Below are 11,529 nucleotides of genomic sequence, written 5' to 3'. Positions count from 1 at the left end.
CTTCAAGTTATTACCAGGTTGCTATTAAAATTATTTTAGCCATGTAGTAGTATAAATCTCACATTGGTCATTGTATTATGTGAATAGCTAGACATGACAATTCTTGCAACCCAACAATACTATTTGTGAAAGAGCCAACTACTCTTCGAATATCGAGTTTAGATGACATTATAAGTGAAACTATTATTAATTTTGCAAGATTCTACAACAAAATATGCTCCACACTTGGAATACACATTGACTAAATCGCGGTGGATTATTTCTATCTGGTCCATGTAAGCTTGAATAATGGTGCAAGTACTCTGCTGGGGGGCTACCTCTTGATCACATGCTGGGATCCAGTGCATAGTTTGTCCAGTCTGTAAACTTACTTTCTATATTTGCAGCTTACATTAAATAACCCATAGTCTCGTTCTGCAGCCTGCTGTGTTGGTCTTCGTGTTGTGGTCCATGGGTTATTACATAATAACAACGATGCCCAGCCAAGATTACTTGTCAAGAATGTGAATATACCTAACTGGCCTGCGATTTTTTTTGTTGTCATCGCAGGAAAAATTTCTCTCTGGGATTGGGGAAACGAGTGAAAGAAATGCCATTAGGTTTAGGGATAAAAGGGTTGCAATGGTAGATTTATTCAATCGAACAGTAAGGTTACTGCCCTATGTGTTCATCTAACAATGTAGTATAGCTTACATTATTCAAGTTGTCCAATGCATTTCTCCTTATGAAAATCATTTATACGTGTCTCATTGTATACCATTGAATCAACCCTTAAGGCAATGTGCTAGGTAGGATTGAACAAACCGCAATTGCGATAAACAAAAGTCGAGTAAAAAATAGTCCATGATTTAGGGTGACACGACCAATATGTGAAGGGCTTCATCCTGAGAACAAAACATCTCACTATCCGTCTATGTTCATCCTAACCTTAGCCACAAAACACACGCGGCTCAGAGCCTTTGGAAACAGTAGAAACTCGACTCTGCTATCATTATTTAACATTTTATAGTAGAATATAAGTTCAGACTCTATCTGAAGTGTGTTTTTTTCATTTTGGTTAACACATTGTTTCGAGAAAAAACCAACCCTTAGGGCAATGTGCTAGGTAGGATTGAACAAACCGCAATTGCGATAAACAAAAGTCGAGTAAAAAATAGTCCATGATTTAGGGTGACACGACCAATATGTGAAGGGCTTCATCCTGAGAACAAAACATCTCACTATCCGTCTATGTTCATCCTAACCTTAGCCACAAAACACACGCGGCTCAGACCTTTGGAAACAGTAGAAACTCGACTCTGCTATCATTATTTAACATTTTATAGTAGAATATAAGTTCAGACTCTATCTGAAGTGTGTTTTTTTCATTTTGGTTAACACATTGTTTCGAGAAAAAACACAATACCTAATATTCAAGTAACATGCAAATTTCAATGTTGACAGGCATGGGTTGATTGATTCCCATCGACCCATCCCCCTTCCCCAAATGTTAAAAGGACCAATCACATTACCTTTTAAAGCTACACAAAGTGTTATTTCACTATCTAAATAATAATATTCCCAAAATCTTAATCGAAAGAAAGCGTCTACTTGTAATTTGAGAGAGAAAATTTAGAATTTGGATCCAAAAAACGACACAAGTTTTGAAACCCACGTTGTCCACTGGTGGGTGTACCTATGTTGGGTATGCATTTTTCAATGATATCACAATCATGAGAATCAGAACCCAAGTCCACAAAAGTTATTTACATGACTAATAATTAATGTTTGACCGCTTAGAAGAATTTTGATATTTTAATTATTTTATAAATTCTAAAATATAAAAATTAAAATTAAAATATTTCTTATGATTATCATTGCCAAATAGTTTTATTTATCAAAATATTTGTATTAAATCTGTTAACTAATCAATAAAATAATTTCCAATGAAATTTTGTATTCCCCTAAGAAAAAACTTATTTAATAAACATGGGTTAGTGTAACAATTAGATTTTGCTATGGGTAATAAGTATCGTTTGCTGGTTACCGTGCTTTATTCTAGGGACGGTATACCTCCATATACCGAAATCTTCGGTACATATAACTAGGATATCGATTATACCGAAATTGTACGGTATACAGATATTTCGATACAGTATCGATATATACCGTTTTATACCGAAAAAACCTTACATTTTAACTTTTTTTTATAAATTTATTATTTTAAAATATTATATATTTTAAAATTTTTGTATATTTTTTCATTATTTCGGTATTCCGATATATTACAAAATTTTTCAAATCGAATATCGTTACCGAACCGAAAAATTCGATATCCGTACCGTACCGTACCGAAATCTTCGGTATACCGAAAATTCGATAAATTCGATATTTTTTCAATACGATAATCTCGATATAACAAAAATTCAGTATTTTTTCTCACACATACTTGATTTCATTGGAGTTTCTATTTCATTAGTTTGTTCTTATTCTGTTTACTAGTGACTGTTAACCGGATTTTTAAACGATATATGGGACGAAATAATGCTCCTCGTGTACTGTGACGAGATATAGGCCCTTTGATGCTAAAAATAGGAGTTGACCTCTCATCAAATACGTAGGACCTACATGAAACTTTGATGACGGTACGTCAAATTCTTACAACCGCCTTAATTGCAATTGTCTTATTTTCTCTCTTTATTCAGCAGGAATTTCAAATTCTTCCACCCGCTCAAGTCCATTACTGCAGCCGTTGGTCTGAACCGAACCCATTCGATCAAGGTTTAAGCCATCACCGGTATCCTTACAGTTTCATTGGTGCAGAGGCCGGTTATGACTCCGCTTATGCTGCTAAATGTCATGACAGATGTCAAACTCAGTATCTCTCATTGGAGTTTTTGGGGCGATATCAGATGTACACTACATAGATCAACCGAAGAGGTGTGTGCTGCTGGCAGAGAGAATGAGATCACCAGAAAATTTTCTGCACACGAGCACATTTGCAGTGGGAATATCCTATGCTGTTTGACGGCTGTCACCCTCGTGAAAATGAAGTCAGCAAACTAAAAATGGTTTTGCAGCAAGCGCTCCATCGAAGAGCCTTTTCATATAACTATATCCTTTTACCAAAAATGTCGCCCTTAGAAACCAGTACGTCTATTTCGAGGCAGCATAAAATATCGTAATATTTTCTTAGAATTGAGATATTGTTATGAGAAGTAATAACTGATCCTCGTGAAAATTTTATTTAATCATGGATTCTAAATATAGGTTTATTCTTACAAAGCTAACTAATAATAAAATACAACTATAGGTTAACGGATCCACTGTCAACTTTTATTTTTATTTAGGTTAAAATCTAAAATAAATAAATTCTTAATATAATTTTATTCTTACAAAGCTAACTAATAATAAAATACAACTAATATATATACCTATATATATATATATATATATATATATATATATATATATATATATATATATTAAAAACAATCACTTATTACATGATTTTTGTAATCGATTTGGATCCGATTATTTTTATCAAAAAACTTGAACCAAACCAATCATTATTGTTTGGTTTATTTTAAAATCAAAACAATATGTGAGACCTGAAAATCAATCCAAACCATTTGTTTTGATTTGATTGATTAACACTCGAATAGAACACTGCCTAGTTTTTCCAGACGGCCCTTTTTGCATTCTAAAATAAATCAAGTTTTTCAATTTTTTTACGTTATAGACATTACTCAATTTTGTAGAAAGCAATCAGCCCAATTGTCAATTTCCAATTTCCAGCTAAAAGTATAAATATATGTTGTTTGAGCACGACTTAAAATAAAACTGGCATAGATAGATCCGATGGACAAAAGTTCAGAACAGGGTGAAAATGTGAATTTCGGCTTCCACTGGATTACAAATAACAAGGAATAGACTCCACATACACAGCTAAAGATCAAATCAACAATACTGCAAATATAACATTCTACCAATGATTTAAATGAAGAAAAATATTTAGCACAAAAACAAACAATTGGACCATCGTTCTCTGTGGTAGAGCAACGATGAAGTTCCCATTCACCAAAGAAGATGATGACAATCATGCAAACAATTGCCCTAAAAATTAGCATCCCAGTTTATATTTTCAATTTCACCTATAAAATTGTTTATAAAAGCCAAATAACTTTCCTGCTTTCATTCCAATTGTGGCTGAACTGAAGATCCCCAAGGGTCAGAGGGCAAGAGTTTTAACCAGCTCTTTCTATGAAATTGGTGAGCTAAAACTGAAAGGTTTTCAAGAAGTAGCCTAGAAATAATTTTCTAAGGTAGTCAACTCAACCACATTATCTCGTAGAAAATCATAAAGTAGCCTAGAAATAATTTTCTAAGGTAGTCAACTCAACCACATTATCTCGTAGAAAATCATAGCGTTCAACCCAACTACATTCTCTTCTCTCCAGCATATTAATCTAGTTTTCTCACTTGTATCTCTAAAGTTTCCGGTGTTATCGATCTTCATAGTTGTCAAGTTTCAATTCCACAGCCACTCTAAAGAATCACATTAACACTCGGTCTTTGAAAAACCAAAAATGCACCTTTATATTCAAATCCCAAAGGAATAGCATAATTATTAATCTTTAATCATCTTCTCACTACAGGGTAATTGAAATGGACAAACTAGTTCTACAGCATTAATAAACATAGAACTGGTAAATGAAAAATGAAACAGAATAAGCCAAGAAACAGGTGAGACTGGAAATCGATAGTGGGTAGTAGAACATTTTGAAGAAAGTTGCCACTGCTGAAAAAATTCCAGCTTTACACAGACAACACTGACACAAAAATATAAATTCAGCAAGCGATGATTTCACGAAAAAAATAGACATTTAGGCCATCTCCAACCCATTACGCTATCTTAGTGTCGCACTAACTTTAAAATAGTGTAATTCTTACACCAAATATAAAATTCATCTCCAACCCATCAACTCTAAACTCTACATTAAAAAGAATATTCTCGGAATATTCTCTATTATTTTATTAACAACAAATAATTTATTTCACAAAATATTTATAAACACAATAATTAAAATATCACTAATACCTCCGTTTTAAATTTAAGTGTTTGTCATCCTTATTTTATTGTATTGTGGTATGATTTTTAATAGTTTGTTGTTATCTTGTTTAGGTTTATGTTGTATCATTATCTTAGATTTTAAATGTTGTCATCTTATTTTATTTTATGTTGTATTGTAATGTCAATTTTAATAATGTAGTGTTTTTTATGTTTGTTTATTTAATTTTGTATCATTTTCTTTGATTTTCAAAAAACTAGTGTTTGAAATCTTAATTTTTTTAGGTACTTGTATCTTTGCATTCAATATTAATTAATTTAATTATAACTACATAATTAAGATATTCATGGCATATTTTATACTATTTTATTTACTACAACTAATTTATCACAAATAATTTATCCAAGTTTTTTAAAATCACTTTGTTAAAATTTATTGTTTGAAATAATATATTTTTTTAATTAAATTAGATTATAAAATTAATTATATAATATTTAGAGTAAGTAAAACTACAATAAATAAAATTAAAAAAATAAAAAAAAATAAAAACACAACGCTATTGCTACAGTGTTGCACCAAATTTAGTGCAACACTGTAGCAATACTCTATTTTGGTGTCAAATATAGTGTTGGATTGGAGCAATTAACTTTGCACCAAAATGGTGTTTTACACCATTTTGGTGTAGGGTTGGAGTTGCTCTTAGCACAGTAACTAAGACACATATATATCAGAATTGATTCGAAATCGAAAGAGAGCAGAATTAAGTATCATTAAAGCTGAATAGTATGACATCATGATTGTCCTCGAAGAAATCCAGAAATCGTAAAGGAACAATATGGGAAAAAAAACTCGGATAATGGACCTCTTAATCGATGGTCTGCATGATATCCTCGGCGGTGAACTTAGTCCCCTTGTCCTTGTCAGCGGCGGCGCGTCCCTTAGCCTTGCGATCGAGGAGCGACTTGCGATCCTTATCGATGCGGAGCTTCGTGATGACAACCTTCGAAGGGTGAATACCAACGTTGACAGTGGATCCGTTAACCTTCTCACGGGTGATTCGCTCCACGTGGATCACCCATTTCTTGCGGTACACCTGGACCACCTTACCTTCCCGTCCCTTGTACGTTCCTCGAACAACCTGCACCTCGTCGTCCTTGCGGACCGGCATGGACCGGACATTGTGCTTCGTCCGGAGGTCACCGGAGAGCGGAGCGCTCATCAGCACGCGGCGAACGCTCGACGGCGCGGTGAAGTGAGCCTTGCGGCTCTTGCGCCTGGAAGAGGAGACGCGGGGGTTGAACTTCATTTGGGGTTTTTGAATGGCTCCTTGTTCTTCCTCTCTCAGATGTAGTGCTGCTGCGAGTTGTGTATACAAGGTTAGGGTTAGAGAATATATATGACATAGTCGGGCTGGTCTAAAGTTTATATTGGGCTTGAAAAGTTGGACTCGCTAACGGTGAGCCCAAAAATAATCTAGTTTCGATCGGTATTTTATGTACTTGACACGTCCAAATTTTTTTGGAGCAAACACGTGTCATGTATTTAAAGTAAGTTACTTTAAAGTTTATAAATAAATAAAAATAGAATATTATGTAATTGAGAATATATATGTTTTGCATGGAAAGAACACACTAAAAATCTTCCACTTTAGTAACAAACTCTTATATAAAAAGGCATGTTTTTCCATTTGATATCTTCTTGGAACGTTCCAAGTGACATTGAATGCAGAAGAAAGGATATATTATGATAAAAGAAGAGAGCAAGGATAAAGGAGAGAAAAAATGGAGTTACGGCTTATAATCGTGTTTTGAAGAAATGATGATGGTGTTATTCTTATATAAAACAAGTTAATAATAAAATTTTGAAATATCTTATAAAAGTCTACAATAAACTTTTATAACAATTTAAGTTAATTTTTTCGTAAAAAAGTCACAATATGAAATTGTTATTATAAAAATTCATTATGGAGGGGAAAAAAAGTAGATATATAACTAGTGACAGCCATAATAAATTACCGAAAGGACACGTTTCCAAAAGATTAGGTCTCCTTTGTAAGTCTCAAAGATTGTATCCGTGAAACAGATTGATTTGGTTCATGTTTGTGGTGAAAATCAATATGTTTGACATAAAAAATAATATTTTTTACTCAAATAAAGATATGTCACACAATATCTTTTTGACATAAATATAATATTTTTAACTCAAATCAGCACATATCACATAATATTTATAACTATCATAAAATGATATTTTGACATTGAAAAATAATATTTAAAAATACTTTTTTTCTTGGATCAATTATTTTTCGTTTAATCAACATCTAATACAATATATTTCCTTATAAAATAACTAAAATGATAATTTAATAGGAAAAATTAATATTTTGAATATAAAATAGAATATTTTTTATGGATGATTGGAGCTCCGTCTTATAAAATTTTATTAATGGGATAATTTTTCAGAAATTTTTATATTTCTAAGATAAATATAACATGGTTTTTGTGTTTTCAAAATGGACCACAAATTTTTAGAGGAAAATGCGGTCATAAATTATGAAACTGATATGTACCATTAAATACAACATTATGTACCGTTTGATTCCGTATATTATTTATCCGTATTTTTATTCAATATAATCTCATGTTTGATGCAGTATATTATTTTTATATCTACCAATCATTTATCTTATATCAATCAAATCATTGAATTGAAATTACAATATTATCTTTAATAAATAATATTATAATTATTTTCAATAAAAAAAATCGTAATACCACATTATCTCAAATTTAATCAAAGTAATTAATCAAATCAAACATTATATTAACTATCAATTTTAAATATTTTATTATTAAAAATATTATTTATCTTCATACTATAAAAAAACATTGTTTGGTGTGTAGGACAAAGGGTGATTGATTTTTAATATTTCATTTATCATGTGTTTGGTGTGCATAATTAAGATTGTGATAGGCACATTCAACCTGTATCCGGCCAGTATTGTATTCATTATTATCCTCTTGTTAGTGGTTATATAATCTTTTGAGTGAGAAGTTATGATGTTTAATTAATTTAAATTTTCTTTTAATATCCTAAACTTTAAAAGAATTATAAATTCAACAAATTTAATAATATTTAAATATAATTTATAATTTAACTAATATTATAATTAATTTAATTAGTATTCACCATATTTTAATTATTATTATATTATTTTTAATCGTAATATTATAATTATTATTAATAATTATTTAATATTTAAAGTTGTATTATTATTTTAATGTTATTTATTATTTTTAATAAATTAATTCTAGAAATTTATTTATTTATTCAATTAATTATGAATATATTATTAATTAATATATGATGGGAGCATTTTAATAATCATAATATAATTAACAAAAAATCAAACAAATTAAAATTATAATCATAATATAATTAACAAAAAATCAAACAAATTAAAATTTTATTAAAATATATCATTTAATTTTATTTTTATTTTATAATCATTCTTATTTATTACATGTCATCAATTTATTCTCATCATACCAACTAAGAACTAAACGATCTCTTTGTCTAATATCACAAACCAAGCTATACCTATGGATAAAATAGTAGTGGCGCCAATTTCAATGTTGCTCAGACAAATCATATCTCCAAGTCCCAAAGGGATTATTTCATCCTACCCTGCAGATAGTGTCTGCAGGGGTACATCCAAGAGCCAGAATTTTTTCTGGCCCAATTTTATTTTTTTTTAATTTTTTTTTTCTCCATGAGATGGAATCTCAACCACTCATATGGGGTGTGGGCACTGCCCCCACACCCATAATCGAACTAATGGTCCCAAAGAGATGGACAAAATAATTTATAATGAAATAAGCCATCTATTTCACGTCGTCGAGTTTTGTATATCGGCATGTTGGTGTTAAAATAGAGTAATAATTTGATCTTAAGCTTAAATCAAATTTCATCACGTCGAAAGGATTTTTTAACATTGTCTGTTTTAAAATGTTATTCAAGAAATGCATAAATGCTAGTAATAACTCCCACTTGATCTCTTCTAGGAAGGGGTGAATTTGAATGAAGACGAGAGGGTGTTTGGGCAAGTATATTTCAAATAAAAATTACTTCAATAATAATCTAACCTTTTATTTATTTATTCATTTATTTCTGTTCTCTTTGTTTTTGGTATTCTGGTCAAAATAAAATCAAGAAATGATATATAAATTTTTGAAGTGACATTATTTTTAAGAATTAATTAAAAAAAAAATATTTGAATGACTGTGCTCAAATTTATGACAAAAACTTGTGTGAAAGGTCTCACGTGTCGTATTTTGTGAGATGTATCTCTTATTTGGTTCATCCATGAAAAAATATTGTTTTTTATGCTAAAAGTATTATTTTTTATTGTGAATATCGATAGGGTTGATCCATCTCACAGATAAAGATTCGTGAGATCGTCTTATAAAAGACCTACTTCAAACTTATATTATATAAAATATAAAAATATTGTAAATTGAATTTAGTGTATAATTTTATACTCTAGAGAGTATGCACAAACTCACTATTGTTATTTTTATTTTCTGGAGCCAAAAAAGTCATTGTTGTTGGGACCGATATTTCCAACAATGATAAATGACATATGTTCGAACATAGACCCTATTAAATATTAAGGAAATTCACAGTGACAGCTCCTAGGAACTTGCGTTGAGCTGGCCAGTGCTTGAGCTCTCACTGCCAATTTAGACATAATAATAATAATAATAATAATAATAATAATAATAATAATAATAATAATAATAATAAATACTATAATTATTTTTTAAAATTTATATTAAAGAAACTAAAATTTAACGATCCTACTGCGTAAATATTTATGGAAGAGTTAAGTACATCATCAACTTGAGTCAATTTGATTAAGCATATCTGGTATCCTACGTGTGCAATCAATATAAGATTGATTTATTAATTATGAAGAATTTAATAATCTTATGTTTCTTTTATCTACATTATTTGTATTAATTGGTTGTTTAATATTGTAGTTTTTATTTTAAATTTATTTTATAATAATTAATTTTTTTTGCAATTAAGATTATTTAAAAAGTTATGTTATAATTTTTTTAAAAAATTAATTAATATTGTAAATAAGGATAATTTTTATTAAGATGTTTGAATTGGGTGTAGTCTATATAAAAATAAGGATAATTTTTATTGAGATTTTTTGGGTGCAATTAATAATTTTTTTTTTTAAAATATAAAAGATAATTTTTATTAGTCCATTTTAATAGATTAGTCCATTTCAAATATTAAATAGGACGTTCAAGTTAATGAAGTTGATGAACGATTGGTCAAATGGTCAAGAGTCTAATTCTCTCTAACAACATCTTCTAGGGCGTCTTTGCACAATGAGTTTACCCAATATAATTTACTTGATTAACGTAGTTTACAGGCTATTACATTAATACAAGATTTTACTTATTACACTTCGAAGAGTAATGACTACGGATTCCTATCTTATGAAAAATTATATGTATAGTACCGCTCAAAGTGAATTGTAAATTAACAATACTTCAAGTGAAAGTTACATGTTGTAAAGGCCGCAATGAATGATTTAAAAGCGCATTTTGGGTGCTTTGCACATACACATAATCGCGGGGATTGAGAAGCCTTTTACCCTTTATAGAAATAATACGATTTTATGTGGAGGTGGAACACGTTAATGGATCGGAATAATATTTTTATTTAGTATATCAAAGCTTGCATTATATTTCCTTGTTATAAGACTCGTGAACGGTCGGATGAGAACTATAACTGATGATAATAATACAAGTCATCGTATCTTTTAGACTGCATGCATAACAGCCTAAACGTCAACAACCTCCCAATAATTGTATGATTTGCAATCAAACGGAATCGAACATATAACATTAACTCTGATATCAATTGTATGATCGAAAGCTTGCTGCTTTTACCAAAAACAATAGCTGATGGTAATGGTGCAATTCAGATATTTTAAGCAAACTCGATTCTCTGTGTAACTCTAAGGAGAAGGGTGGGCATTGGGCAAAATAGCCCCGTAACTTCGAGAGAAGGGGGGCCTCCTCACAAAGGAGGTCGCAATGACCAGGCTCTGGCGACTGTTTACAAAAACACAGGTCTCCGCAAAGTCGTAAGACCATGTATAGGGACGAGGCAATTGAAAATTTAAAAAAAATCTCCTCAACTTAACAAAACGTACTATTTTTTCATTAAAAAATCATAAACTTAAAACCTATTTTAATAAATTTATAATTTACCCAGAATTATAATATTCCATTTATTTTTAAGAATTTTAAAAATCAGGATATTATCTAAAAAAATTAAAAATATATTTAATAGAGTTGCATAATTATTTCTGTTGAAAAAAATAAGCCATTGTCCAGATAATAATAATACATTATTATAAAATAATTATAAATATTATTAATATAAGTGTTGA

At 30.1% G+C, this 11,529-nt stretch overlaps 1 protein-coding gene across 1 annotated transcript; it reads right to left on the bottom strand.

Moving 5' to 3' along the window:
* Positions 1-5,803: 5,803 nt before the first annotated feature.
* On the bottom strand, positions 5,804-6,437 carry LOC140806126 (large ribosomal subunit protein uL24y). The gene has a single exon (XM_073162608.1). The coding sequence runs from the start codon at positions 6,355-6,357 to the stop codon at positions 5,917-5,919; it is 441 nt and encodes a 146-aa protein (XP_073018709.1). The 5' UTR covers positions 6,358-6,437; the 3' UTR covers positions 5,804-5,916.
* Positions 6,438-11,529: the final 5,092 nt, after the last annotated feature.

This window comes from Primulina eburnea, chromosome 11 (genome assembly GCF_022965805.1).
Source record: "Primulina eburnea isolate SZY01 chromosome 11, ASM2296580v1, whole genome shotgun sequence".
Classification (NCBI taxonomy): Eukaryota; Viridiplantae; Streptophyta; class Magnoliopsida; order Lamiales; family Gesneriaceae; genus Primulina; species Primulina eburnea.
The sequence above is the reverse complement of the archived record's forward strand: the minus strand, read 5'-3'. Positions and strand labels throughout refer to the sequence as shown.

What these genes read in the sequence shown, in the direction of transcription:
- LOC140806126 (XM_073162608.1), bottom strand. Translation starts at nt 6,357, where the DNA reads ATGAAGTTCAACCCCCGCGTCTCCTCTTCCAGGCGCAAGAGCCGCAAG.